The 14,025-nt window shown below is 37.2% G+C and overlaps 1 protein-coding gene across 3 annotated transcripts; it reads left to right on the top strand.

Moving 5' to 3' along the window:
* Positions 1-4,880: 4,880 nt before the first annotated feature.
* On the top strand, positions 4,881-13,307 carry LOC306651443 (BTB/POZ domain-containing protein KCTD16-like). 3 transcript variants are annotated; one of them, XM_079124035.1, is made up of 3 exons: positions 4,881-5,082; positions 5,515-5,570; positions 9,961-13,307. In XM_079124035.1, the coding sequence occupies exon 3, from the start codon at positions 9,967-9,969 to the stop codon at positions 10,843-10,845; it is 879 nt and encodes a 292-aa protein (XP_078980161.1). In that variant the 5' UTR covers positions 4,881-5,082; positions 5,515-5,570; positions 9,961-9,966; the 3' UTR covers positions 10,846-13,307. The 3 variants fall into 3 exon arrangements, with proteins under 3 accessions (XP_078980161.1, XP_078980160.1, XP_078980162.1); XM_079124034.1 differs by having other exon boundaries at positions 4,882-5,082; positions 5,515-5,592; XM_079124036.1 differs by lacking the exons at positions 4,881-5,082; positions 5,515-5,570 and adding an exon at positions 6,489-6,947.
* Positions 13,308-14,025: the final 718 nt, after the last annotated feature.

Raw genomic sequence — 14,025 nt, forward strand, 5'->3', positions numbered from 1 at the left:
TTATAATATGTCTTGGTGTGGATCTGTTGTGATTCTGTGCATTTGGTGTTGTGTAAGCCTCTTGTATTTGATTTTCCATTTCATTCTTCAGGTTTGGGAAATTTTCTGATATTATTTCTTTGAATAGGTTGTTCATTCCTTTGGTTTGTATCTCTGCAACTTCCTCAATCCCAATAATTCTTAAATTTGGTCTTTTCATGATGTCCCATAGTTCTTGGAAATTCTGTTCATGATTTCTTACTATCTTCTCTGTTTGGGCGACTTTATTTTCAAGATTAAATATTTTGTCTTCATTGTCTGAGGTTCTGTCTTCCAAGTGGTCTAGTCTGTTGCTGATGCTTTCCATTGAGTTTTTTATTTGATTTATTGTCTCCTTCATTTCAAGGATTTCCGTTTGTTTTTTTTTTTTTTTTTTTTTTTTGAGAATCTCTATCTCTTTGTTGAAATGATCTTTTGCTTCCTGCAGGTACTCTTTCAGCTTATTGGTATTATCATTCACTGCCTGCATTTGCTCTCTTATCTCATCCTTTGGTTCGCGAATCATCTTAATCATGTATAATCTGAAGTCCTTTTCTGATATTTCTTCTACCATACTGTCATTGGATTCTATTAATATAGAATCTAGATTTGTTTGGATCATTTTCTTCCCTTGTTTTTTCATGTTGTTCATGTATCTTCCCCTGTAGCGCTGCAGAGCTGGGGTATTGCAGATTTCCCCCTATAGGCTTATAGTGGCCCTATAGGTTTCCAAGACCCTTTCTTTAAGGGGAGATCAATATTAGCAGTGCCCAAATCAGACACTATGCAATAATAGACCAAATAGTCCCTATGGGGACAATAACAAAATTGTCATAATAAACAAAGTGAGTTCAAATATTATCTTCAGTAAAACAAGCAGGTTTGCAATAAGGTCTGCAGTTTCTAAGGGAGGACAAAGAGGATGTAGAGGGATGTAGAATGTGGCTGTTAATGGAATAAGAAAAGAATGTACTGAAGTTCTAGAAAATAGAAAGTGTGAGAGTGTAATCAAAAGAAATCGGATATTAGCATGCCCAAATGGAGAAAGAGACTCTGAGAGAACAGGTAAACAAAAGGAAAAGAGAGCAAGAAAAGTAAAGAAATTAAAAACTTAAATTTTTTAAAAAGGAGAAAAAAGAAAATCTACTGTATAGCAGTCATATACTAATGAAACCTCCCAGTGGTCAGTAGCCTGATGCATGAGAGGTACCTGACAATGAGCTTCAATCCTCCAGCAGGCATCTCACGATGGGATTTGCCCCACCTAAAGATCGGAGCTACGGCTTCCAGGATTATCCAAGATGGCTGCTCTGGCTTCGAATTGTGTTGGCAAATGGGGAGCTGCAGCTCAGGGGTGGACATAGTCAGCTGGAGGTCCTGGAGACAGGATGCAGTTGGTCCGGCAGGGGTCCTGGAGGTCCCGTGTGTTTGGTGTGGTTGTGGGATCCAGGAGGCCAGGTGCAATCATTTGGTCTGGAGTCCTGGTGATAGGGCACAGTCAGTTGGTCTGGGGGTCCTGGCAGCAGGGTGCAGTCAGTTGATGTGAGGGCCCCAGAGGCAGGGAGTGATCGGTCAGGCTGAGGGATCCTGGAGATGGGGCTCAGTCAGTCCGGCCAGGAGTCCTATGGGGCCTGGCTGTTGTCTCAAAATTTCGTCAGCCACGTGTAATCAAACCTACAGATACTGTAGCAGTGAACCTCCAGGCAACAGCAGACAGCTGGTGCTCCACTGGGTGTTGGCAATCAGTTTGCTGACTGTTGTCGGATGATCGGGAGGTGAACCTCGAGCGTTGGTGATGGATAGGAGTAAGGCAGGCGATGGACAGGCGAGAGGCAGGCAAATGGCAGATGATAGACGCCTGACAGTGAGCAATCTGCTCTCAAAAAAGGCGTCGATATGCTGGCAGACTGCAGGTGATCACAGCAGACAAATGGGTAAACACCAGGGGATCGATAAGCAGCAAAAACTGCCTCACCGAGAAACAGATATCCTCTGCTTGAATCTGGCGTTACTGGGCGACAAGGAACGCAGACTCCCTCTAGTCCGCCATCTTGGATCTCTCAACCAATGCATTTTTATACATAAGTGATGAATCTTCAGAAAGAGAAGTTAGGAAAACTACCCCATTCACAATAGCATTGAAAAAAATAAAATACTTGGGAATCAATCTCACAAAAGAGGTGAAACACCTGTACAACAAGAACTTCAGAATACTAAAGAAAGAAATTCAGGAAAATCTTAGAAGATGGAAAGATCTCCCATGTTCTTGGATAGGAAGAATTAATATTGTCAAAATGGCCATACTACCAAAAGTGCTATACAGATTCAATGCAATTCCAATTAAAATCCCAATGACGTACCTTACAGAAGTAGAGCAAGCAATTATGAAATTCATTTGGAAGAATAAGAAATGAATAGCTAAATCAATCCTCAGCAGAAAGTGCAAAGCATGGGGTATCACAGTACCAGAACTTCAACTATACTACAAAGCAATAGTAACAAAAACGGCATGGTATTGGTACCAAAATAGACAGGTAGATCAATGGTACAGAATAGAGGACATGGACATGAACCCACATAAATACAATTTTCTCATACTAGACAAAGGTGCCAAAAATATGCAATGGAGAAAAGATAGCCTCTTCAACAATGGTGCTGGGAAAACTGGAGATCCATGTGCAACAGAATTAAACTAAACCCCTATCTCTCACCCTGCACAAAACTCAACTCAATATGGATCAAGGACCTCGGAATGAGACCAGAGACCCTGCATCTTAAAGAAGAAAATGTAGGTCCAAATCTTCAACATGTCGGCTTAGGATCAGACTTCCTTAACAGGACTCCCATACCACAAGAAATAAAAGCAAGAATCAACACTGGGATAGATTCAAACTAAAAAGCTTTCTCTCAGCAAAGGAAACTGTCAGTAATGTGAAGAGAGAGCTTACAGAGTGGGAGAAAATCTTTGCCACTCATACATCAGATAGAGTGCTAATTTCCAGAATCTATAAAGAACTCAAAAAACTCTACACCAAGAATACAAATAATCCAATCAACAAATGGGCTAAGGAAATGAACAGACACTTCAGAAGAAGATGTACAAGCAATCAACAGATATATGAAAAAATGCTCAACATCTCTAGTAATAAGAGAAATGCAAATCAAAACTACCCTAAGATTCCATCTCACCCCAATTAGAATGGCAATTATCAAGAACACAAGCAACAATAGGTTTTGGCGAGAATGTGGGGAAAAAGGTACACTCATACATTGCTGGTGGGATTGCAAATTAGTGCAGCCACTTTGGAAAGCAGTATGGAGATTCCTCAGAAAGCTTGGAATGGAACCACCATTTGACCCAGCTATCCCACTCCTTGGCCTATACCCAAAGGACTTAAAATCAGCATACTACACAAATACATTCACATGAATGTTCATAGCTGCTCAATTCACCATAGCCAGATTGTGGAACCAACCTAGATGTCCTTCAGTTGATGAATGGATAAAGAAACTGTGGCATATACATACAATGGAATATTACTCAGCCATAAAAAATGATAAAATTATGGCATTTGCAGGCAAATGGATGAAATTGGAGAATATCATGCTAAGTGAGATAAGCCAATCTCAAAAAAACAAAGGATGAATTATCTCACTGATAAGTGGATGATGACATATAATGGGGGGTGGGAAGGGTTAGTGTTAGGGTTAGAGTTAGGGTTAGGGAGGGGGTCAAGATTGGAGGAAGGAAGGACTGTATAGAGGGAAAAGAGGGGTGGGAGGGGTGGGGAGAAGGGACAGAAATAACAGAATGAATCAAAGAACATTACCCTATGTAAATTTATGATTACACAAATGGTATGCCTTTACTCCACGTACAAACAACATGTATCCCATTTGTTTACAATTAAAAAATGAGAAATTGCATATGAAATGAAATAATTTATTTTATAGATTCTCAGGTAGGAAAATAGGTCTTTTCTACTTGGACTATGTATCTGAAGAAAATTAATGTAGACTTTGAGAATTAAATAGCCTGCCTTTCTTTACTTCAGCATTTAATAAATTTAATACAGTTTCTCGTAGCTGACATGTTGTTTTTACTCTTTGTTGACACTGTTCTTTCTGATTAGAATACACTTCCTATGTTTGTTCTTCTACTAATTCTTATTTATTTAGTAAAAGTGTTTAGTCACATCCTCCAAGAACCCTTCAGGTGTCCCTAGATGTCCTAGGGGTCTTTCCTTTGTGTGCTTACAAGACTGTATGCTTAGTTATTCCATGACACTTAACATTTTATAGCCAATTAATTTTTTTCTCCTGGACTAAACTGTAAGAGTCTTTTTTTAAAACAATTTTTTAGTTGTCAATGGACTTTACTTATATGTATGTGATGTTGAGAATCAAACCCAGTGCCTCACACGTGCTAGGCAAACGCTCTATCACTGGGCCACAACCCCAGGCCTGTAAGTGTTAAGAATGAAAAATTTGTTTATTTCTTTATCCTCAGCATTTAATATATTATCTGGCACACTGGGAAGTGCTTAGTAAATTAATTATTTGGAGTATCTATACCATTTGAGTAATTATCACAATAAAGTTCTTAATCACACCTATATATTCAAGTTTAGAATTCAGCCAATACTTTAGTAAAAAAAAAATACACTCGGGTAATTTGCATGTGCTAAATGTTTGTTTTGCTGGAACCAAGAAAACGATAAGCAAAAATTCTCCTTTATCCCCAAATTCGTCCCCTTTGACATCACCACCTCAGTTATGTTATTCTCTTTCCTTTGCTTTCTCCCCAAACTACAGAATAAAGAGTTTGCCATTTCTATCTGGGAGGCGGCAGCGGAGCGAACCAAGTTTGTCACAGAAGGGGAGGAGGGTCTACAGTCTTGCTAGTATTAAAAGGGAAAACTCAGCTCAAGCGCCAAAGCACACAGCCAGAGAAAGGAAGCAGAGCAGGAAGTCATTTCACAAGCGGAGCTGAGCTGGCAGGGCAGCGAGACAGAGAGGGACTGAGACTGTGCTTGGGAATATCGCAGAAACTGGAGATTCAAGGTAACTACTCCATTGATCTCTTTGTCTTTCCTTTCCAGTAAACTGCTTCTGGAATTCAGGAGCTTCTGCATTTGAGCCGGGGATGCGCATGTATCTGTTTGTCCTTTCTTTGTACGGAGAGAGGACTGCATGTTAAAACTGCTGATTGGAAAGCAGGCTAGAGATCCAAAAACAGGGGAGGCTTTTTCTGAAGGGCGATTCTGAAAACTCAGATTGCCTTTTATTGTTTGGTTAATTGAAAAGAAAACATTTTGTTTGTTTTTAAAGCGCCTGGGTACTGGCATTTCATTTTTATGAGCAGGCTAAAAGCCATAGATATAAAGTAATTGGAAAGGGAAGGGAATGCTGCTGAAGATTTTCTCCTGCAGTAAAAGAAAAACTATTTCTTATTTCTTAATTAAAGTTGTTTTCTCCTTTTGCTTACACTTCCAGTTCAGCTGTTACCTACTTTGATTTCTTGTACTCCCTGAATTGGAGCAACAGAAAAGGTGGGAACCACATTTAAAATTGGTGGGTACATTCTTATAAGTGAGTACATATTTCAAACAAACTGGTCAGAGGGGAGAGATAGAGGGACAGAGAGCAAAGAAGGAAGAGGAGGGAGAGGAGAAAAAAGGGAGAGGGAGGAAATAACAGGACAGAAGAATTTCAGATTTAATAAAATTGGAAGTTGGTCATTTATAAATTGATTTCCTTAGAAACTCTTCCTTTGCATTTTCAGGAGGAAATAAGGCATCATTAAGGAGAGGTTATAGTAGAGTTTGTTTTCATATATTTGATATGTTTTTTTTCTTTAGAAACACTGGATCTTGGTTACAAGTACTACAATTAGGAGGAGGATTGTAGAAAGGGAAGGATGAACTTGCTACTTTCCTCAGTGTCTTTGAAACATTGAAGTGTAAAGCTCACCCCTTTTGGCTTGCAGTGTAGCTGGGTTCAAGGACTTTTTTTTCATCTGGTTTAAATCATTTACATTACACATTGTCTTATTTACTTCTTCCTTTACAGAGACTTATATCTTTGATGTATTGAGGTAAATAACCACAAATCCTTATCAATCTCTGATTTATGCACGAGAGTAAATGAGACATTTCAGGATTCTTTAAAAAGTACTTGCCAAACAAGCATTTCAAAAACTGATGAATGGTTAGATTGAATGAACTGCTTTTTACTTCCTCCGGAGCAAAAGCAGTTGAACAGAAAACACTGGGATAGGAAAAGAGAGAATATTAAGAGATTTTTTATATGCAAATTGCAAATACATGCAAACAGATGATAATCTTATTATTTGGGAATAGTAATAATCTTACTATTCTTGACTTCATGTTATGATAATATTCCAGGGGCTCTTTTGAATTAGACTTTTTCATTAGTGAGGGAACTACTTCCATTTGTATTTCTTAAAAAAAAAAAAACAAAAAAAAAACCACTTCTGAGATTCCTAGCTTTCAGGGTAAAATTTCTCAGAGAAAAATTCTATGTGTGTTAAAAATATATTTGTGATTATACCAAAGAGAGGCAACAGTTAAAAGTCCCATGCAGGTCTAGGCTTAACTTTTCTTTTTCTGACTTCTACCTCCAGAAATAAAAGTTGGGTCTTAGAATTTAGCTAAAAATTCTGTAGTTAATGTGAGAGGCAAAATCGAATACCCATAGAATTTTAAGCCACTAGTTGACTTGGGCAGAAGTCTCACTAAAGCAACAAGAAAGAAAAAGCAAATAATAAATTTTCACTGCTATTTTCCAGATGCTTATTTGTACTATAAAACTATCTGTTTTTACAATGGGGGAAAACCATCTTGGATTTTTGTCATTGTTTTTGGAAGGAATGAATACTTGTATTCAGAAATCTGCAAAAATCTAATGTGTGTACATTTCTTGTTCTTATATGTGTATTCAAAATGAATTTCTGTAAATGGATTTCTACTCATATACTGTGGGATTGTGAATATAGTGTGATTTAGTGTCACATTTGTTTGTTTGTGATTTACTCATCATTCAATACTTACTTACCACAGGCTTGCTAATCACCAGACTCAGTGCTGGGGATGCAGAAGTTTAAATTAAGATTACTTTGTTGCCTTAGGGTTTATTAGGCACAGACAGATATATAAATAAACAGTTCTAGTATAGTGTGATAAATGCTTCAATAGAGATACTTATAAACTGCAGTGATAATGAATATAAAAGGATGGGGTGGAATGTAAGATAGGATATTTCATTTTAGCAGAATTTCAGTGGATCATTATGAGACTTCTAGTGCCATAATCAATTCAGTGAAAAGAAATCCTTTACTGCCTTTCTTGAGACAAACTAAGGAAACTAATGTAACCAACCATCCATTAAGCATTTATGATATGTCAGGTGGTGTGTTAAGTACTTTATTTGCCTTAAATATAATTTCCTCATCTTATTAATTAGGGTATTTTATTATATCCATTTTCTGGAAAGGAAATTGAGGCTCAGAGAAAAGAAATACTTTGCCTAAAGTTACTCAGCTTCTATGTGGCAGAGCTGGGATTCAATTCAGAACTGCCCAAAGCTACTATGTCATATTATTTCACAAGAGGGACAGGGAGCTTGGGGGTGGGTTGAGTAAAAGAAGATATTTTAAGTAGAGGGAATTGTAAGTTTAAGGCATGTGGACGTGAAAAAGTGGGTGAGTTTTTTGAACTGCACTTAGAAAAAAAGTGTGGCTAAAATTTAGGGTCATTCAGAGGGAAAAATGGTTGGAATTAAAGACCAAGAACAAGACAAAGATTGTGGAATTTTTCATACAGTGTATTTAATATGTATGAACTTTATTCTGCAGACTTTGAAGAATCTTTGATAATGTTTCTGCAAGGAAGGCCGGAAATAGTTTTGCATTTTAGAAAGATTACTCCAGTTGTAGTATGAAGAATAGATTAGTGGGTAGATACTAACAGCAGTAGTCCCTGTGAGGAATTATAATAGCCTATGCATCTGCTTTTTTATTTTCTCTGAGAAAAGGGGATTGCAATATATTTACCTCATTGCCTTGTTACAAATAATTAATTGCGTTATCACATGAAAACGGATCAGAAGAGGACTGCTATATAGTAAGTGCTTCAGAAATGTTAGCTGTTTTTAGTATAGCTTAAATATTACTACTACTGCTGTTATGTTAAGGAGTAGAAAGTCATATGATTTAAAATTTTTTTTTCAAGTTTAGTAAAGAAATAGGAGGAGGTTAACCTTATTTGGGATTTGAATTGGTCCTTGAAGTACAGGTGGATGTCAAGGAGAAGAAATAAGGTTTTACAGAAGGGGAAAAGGTATGAATAAAGACAAACAAAATAACTTACAACCCCCCCAGATTAAGAACAAACATATCATTGACAGTGATCAATGACCTATACCTTTTTATTTTCTATGTGTAAAAACGTCTTAGCAGGTATAACCAAAAGGGAGCAGTGTAGCATGGTAATTAATCACATGGACACCAGAGTGCTACTGCTTGAGTTTGGACATCAGCAAAACTACTTATTAGACATGTGTTGGGCATATTTTTTAACAGGGATAAACTCATCAGCTAAGAACAATGCCTAGCACATATTAAGTCATATATGGTGTTAGGAATTCTCATTATTAAAGAGAGAATGGGAGTAGCTTATAGATAGCTTTTAATTCCAAGGTAAGGGGTTTGGATTTAATGTATAAGTAAAGTGGAACCACCAAAGATTGTTAAACAGAGATGACATGATAACTATTCTGATAGCAGAATTTAGGATATTTTAGTTTGGCTGTGTGTTAGTAAGAGAAAATAAATATGAATGAGTAGCAACCAGAGATGGACAGACCAAACTGAAGGTTCTTGTATGAGTGCAGAATAAAGAATAGGAAGTGGAAGTAACAAAGTGTATGCAAGAGGTATCATAAATAAATAATTTCTAAGTTATTGAGAAATATGGATAAGAAGGATGAATAAATCAATAGGATGACTGAGGTTTCTGAATTTCGAGTTCACACTACTGAAAAAATTGTATTTCTGATGGGGGGAAAAGTCAGAAAATATGACCTGTTTGGGCTGGAAACATGAAGAGAAATAATTAATAATAACTTACTTTTAAAAAACACTTTCATGTACATTGAGTGATTTTGGACATGCTGAATTCAAGGTGCTGTGAGGGCAGTCAGGAAATAGTTGCTAACATGGAACTGAAGATTAGGAAAGAGAAAGAGATTGGGATTTGAAAATCATAGAAAACATGTACATCGGTGTACATTACATCAGGAAGTTGAAAGTAATGTGGGCTTTCAATCAGTGGGAGAGTGGATGGTAAAATGTGGTAGGTGCACATTAGAAGCAGGTGCCACAATTTGAAACAGGGGATTAAATACACAAATAGAAACAAAAAGGGATCTTAGTAATGTAGTGCTGATAATGAAAAAAGGGAAGAGTAAAGTTATAATACAATAATATATATCTAAAACCATAAAATCATTTTGCAAGAATGCATACAAACAAAAAGATACATATTAAACTTATCAGAATGATTGTGTTGGGGGCAGGGACAGAAATGCAAAGGTAGTAAGAAGATAAAGTAAAAGAATTAAATAAGCATCATAGAGAGGGGACCTTACATGAACTGTGATAACCTGCCATCATGAAATGAGGACTATTATCATCTGAAACATGTGCATTTAGAAGGACATTAGAAAACACTGCAAAACTAAACCATGCACTATGTTTTCTATGCTTTCATCTTCAAGCACAGTTAATTAATAAAAGGTCATGCTTTTGCTTGAGTTTCTTGATTCGTACAGTGTATATGTGTAGGAAAAAAAATTTTGCTTATAAACAGAATCCCCATCCTGTAAACACTTACTTAAGACCAATCTGTTTTATTTTTGCAGGTCAATATGGCCATGCCAGAAAAATCAAGTTGTACCAAACTGAGTGAGGATTTCAGTCATTTCCCTCAAATTATTGAACTCAATGTAGGTGGTCAGGTGTACATCACTCGCTATCCTACTTTGATTAGCATTCCTGGTTCCTTGCTCTGGGAAATGTTCAGTGAAAAGAATCTTTGTTCCCTGATCCAGGACAACAAAGGAAGGTTTTTCATAGACCGAGATGGTTTTCTCTTTCGTTATGTGCTAGATTATATGAGGGACCGGCAAGTAGTGCTTCCTGACCACTTTCCAGAGCATGGACGACTCCAGAGAGAAGCAGAATACTTCAGGTTGCCAGAACTGGTCAAGATGTTGGCTCCTAAAATGAATAAGCTCTACTCAGTTGGCAATGACCTATGCCAAAATGACCTAGAAGAGCTGTCCCCCAGCATTGATACCCTGTTTAATCCCTCTTCAACTAGTATTGGCCATACTAGTGGCCCTGATAACCCTCTAGCTCTGACAACAAGTGCTGGTTCTGATCTCAAGAAGGCAGGCTTCATCACTATTGGCTACCGAGGCTCCTATACTCTGGGTCGGGACAGCCAAACAGATGCCAAATTCCGCCGTGTGGCCCGAATCATGGTGTGTGGTAAGATCTCCTTGGCCAAGGAAGTGTTTGGAGATACTCTAAATGAGAGCAGAGACCCTGACCGTCCTCCTGAGCGATATACTTCTCGATACTACCTCAAATTCACCTTTCTGGAACAAGCCTTTGACAGACTAGCTGATGCTGGCTTCCACATGGTAGCATGCAACTCCACTGGCACCTGCACTGTCACACATGACCAGACAGATGACAAGATCTGGACCTCTTACACTGAATATGTTTTCTACCGTGAGTGATGCTTAAAAAAAATCACCTGGAAAATACAAACCCAAATGTCAACTCTCCTTCCTCTCTCTTGTTCCAGTGCCAACTATCTCCTTTAGAAATAGACAAATTACTGGCCTTGAGTCCTCTGTCTAATCGTGGATAATGTCACTCCCTTCACCATAACCAGTTGAACCTTATTTGGCATTTTCCTTCTTATACATCATCCCATTCTATCTGGCTTCCAACCTGCCTTGGATTGTATAGTTGGATGCCTTTTGAGGGAAAGTATTCAATATGTAGTCAAATGTCTATGCACATTGCTATAGATAGTAGAAATGAACTTGTTGGGTGAATGCAGGTAGATAGAGCCACAGATTTAGTTGGTTAAGAAATGCTGAGCCATGGTTTCCAAACTTTCTCAGCACCACACTTTGGACTCACTTACATGACTTATTATCTGTATTCACCTAGGTAAAACCCTGTTTTTTTCATTCTGAGCTATAATAATTATGAATGTGTGTTTTTTTCTTTTTGCAGTAGGGGATTTGAACTCAGAACTTGCATGCATGCTAGGCAAGCCCTTTACCCCTAAACTACATACCCAGCCCATGAATATGCTTTTTAAAAAGTAAATACACACAAAAACATGCACACACAATTGCTATTATTCTACCAGTCTGAGTGGAAGAAGTTGACAAGGGTCGTACAAGAGGTTCATAGAAAGATCAACTAATTCTCAAATTGTCAATTGATTTTGACAAAAGGTGGGTGGAAAGAACCAGGCATGGTAGCACATACCTATAAACCCAGCTACTCAGGAGACTAGGATCACAGTTTTGAGACTATCCTGGACAACTTACTGAGACCCTGTCTCAAAAGGCCTGGGGATATACCACAGAGCTTACCTAGCATATGTGAGGCCCTGGGTTAAAAAAAATGGTGGGTGAAGAGAACAATTTTTTAAGGGATTATTTCCAAGAATAAAAGGCTTAGCACGTAAATTCTTCTTACCTGAGAAAAGTCACAAGGATGAGTACCATTGCTATTACACAGATATAAGCATATATGCCATTTTAAAATACTACCCCTCAAATACCTGTTTTATTCATTAGTATTTAGATGCAATAGCATGTAAATAATTCTTTATGTAAATACATTTATGTATTAGTTTATTTTTCACTGATAAGATAGTTGGATGTATATGGATAGTTGGATGTTATTAGCTTGTTTTTTCTTGACTAGCTAAGTGAGTGTATGTATGTTTTTATCTGGGAGTGGGAATGGGAGAAGGTAGAAGAGGAAGAGGAAATAAGAGAACTAAAAAAGAAAAAAGCAATAAATCAAAATTCATCTTCTGAAGCCTCTACTGATAACTTTTTATGATACAGGTTGAAAGTAAACACCCTCATACAAAAACATCAGGGAATTGAGACAATTTATTGACTTTCTGGAGATGACAGGACAAGTCAAGAAAAAGAGACTTCCAGGGCCCACTTTAAAGGATCTTTATCACTACTTTGAATAGCTTTATAACACCCCAGTGATCAAATATCCTTCTCTTCCTTTATTCTTTGCTTTTCTTGCCCCAACATCAGCCTTTAATTGTGCTTGTTATATTTTGATTTATTTTCTAGTCAGGTTTCTTGAGTTGCAAGGAACAAAAACCCATTTAAAGTGGCATGAGTTTTTTTTTTTTTTTTTCACATCAGGGTTGGGATCAGGTGGGCATTTTAAAGATCTATTTGTGTTGTAGAGTCCAATGGCATGAAATGAAGTCCAGTTAAGTTTCAAAGGGCCTGGAGAGCTGTTAAGAACTGTTCTTTGTTGTCTCTCAGAAGTTACCTAGCTCTTCTTTCATCATTTCCAGAACCTATTAATTCCATATTTCTCCCTCCACACAGATCACCTTCTTTCCCTCAACTTGTACCTGGCCTAAACAGTCATGTCAGCCCTTATATGAACATGGATTCTTAGCCATCCTCTCCATAGTTAATGTCTTTTTTATTTTATTTTTTATTTTTGGTACCAGGGATTGAACCCAGGAGTGCTTCACTGCTTAGCCACATTCCCAGCCCTAGCATTTTCATTTTTAAAAATAGGAAGCAAGCTCCTAAAATACAAGCTTCTGCAAATGAAGGAAAGGCATTAAAGTGCTTGTTGGTCCTCAAGTGGCAAATGTCTATCTGAGACTCAGAAGAAAGTCAATTGAAGTAGAAAAAGTAAAAGTAGACTTCATATTAAATTACCCATGTGGGGAAAACTTGCAATATAATCAGCTTATGAAACTTATTTTCCACATCCATTTTTTGAAAATATTATCATTGGTTCTATATCTTCAAATTAGTTTTAGGAATTTGCATTAGTTTGAAGAAAAAAAAATACCAAAAAAACCCAGGTGACATTATTCTGTGCTACTTAACCAAAGTAGCAGTTATATTTTAACAGAAATCTTCTATGACATATTGTTTTAAGCTAGTGCCATTCAAAGTTTGACTAGTGAAATTTTAAAAAGAAAAAATTCTTACTGGGATCTCTGTTACATAAAACAAAATAAAAATAATGAATGGACCACTCAGCTAATATCCAACATCTTATATTTATTGTTTGTGGAATCCCTGAACAAACTCTGGGAATCATAAGGTTCTATGGTTCAAACCATAAGCATGATTTAAGAACTAATTGTTTTGAAGTCAAACAGATTAGTGCTCTAAGAGGGCAGAGGTGAGGAATTTTTTTTTTTTTTTTTTTTTTTTTGCGGTACTGGGGATCGAACTCAGGGCCTTGTGCTTGTGAGGCAAGCACTCTCCTTGAGCTATCTCCCCAACCCGAGGTGAGGAATTTGAGACAATGTGCAGGGTCAGTTTAATGAGGAACTAATTTTAAGATCCCTCAATGGAAAATAACTTGGTAATTGAAGTTGTTAGTGTTTCAAGGGAAAAAATCAGCTTTACAACCATTAATTTGACCTAATATCTAAGTTTTAGTTAATACCAACTTGTATGTGTCAGACATGGTCCTGAGTATTATTTTATTTAATCCTTGAAACTGTGCTGAGAAGTTGGTTCTTAGTTCGAGGATTTTTTTTTTTTTTTTTTTTGTACTGGGGATTGAACACAAGGGCACTTAACCACTGAGCCAGATCCCCAACCTTTTTTTATATTTTATTTAGACACAGGGTCTTGCTGAATTACTTAAGGCCTTGCTAAATT

This window comes from Sciurus vulgaris (assembly GCF_902686455.1).
Source record: "Sciurus vulgaris genome assembly, chromosome: X".
NCBI lineage: Eukaryota > Metazoa > Chordata > Mammalia > Rodentia > Sciuridae > Sciurus > Sciurus vulgaris.

What these genes read in the sequence shown, in the direction of transcription:
- LOC306651443 (XM_079124035.1), top strand. Translation starts at nt 9,967, where the DNA reads ATGGCCATGCCAGAAAAATCAAGTTGTACCAAACTGAGTGAGGATTTC.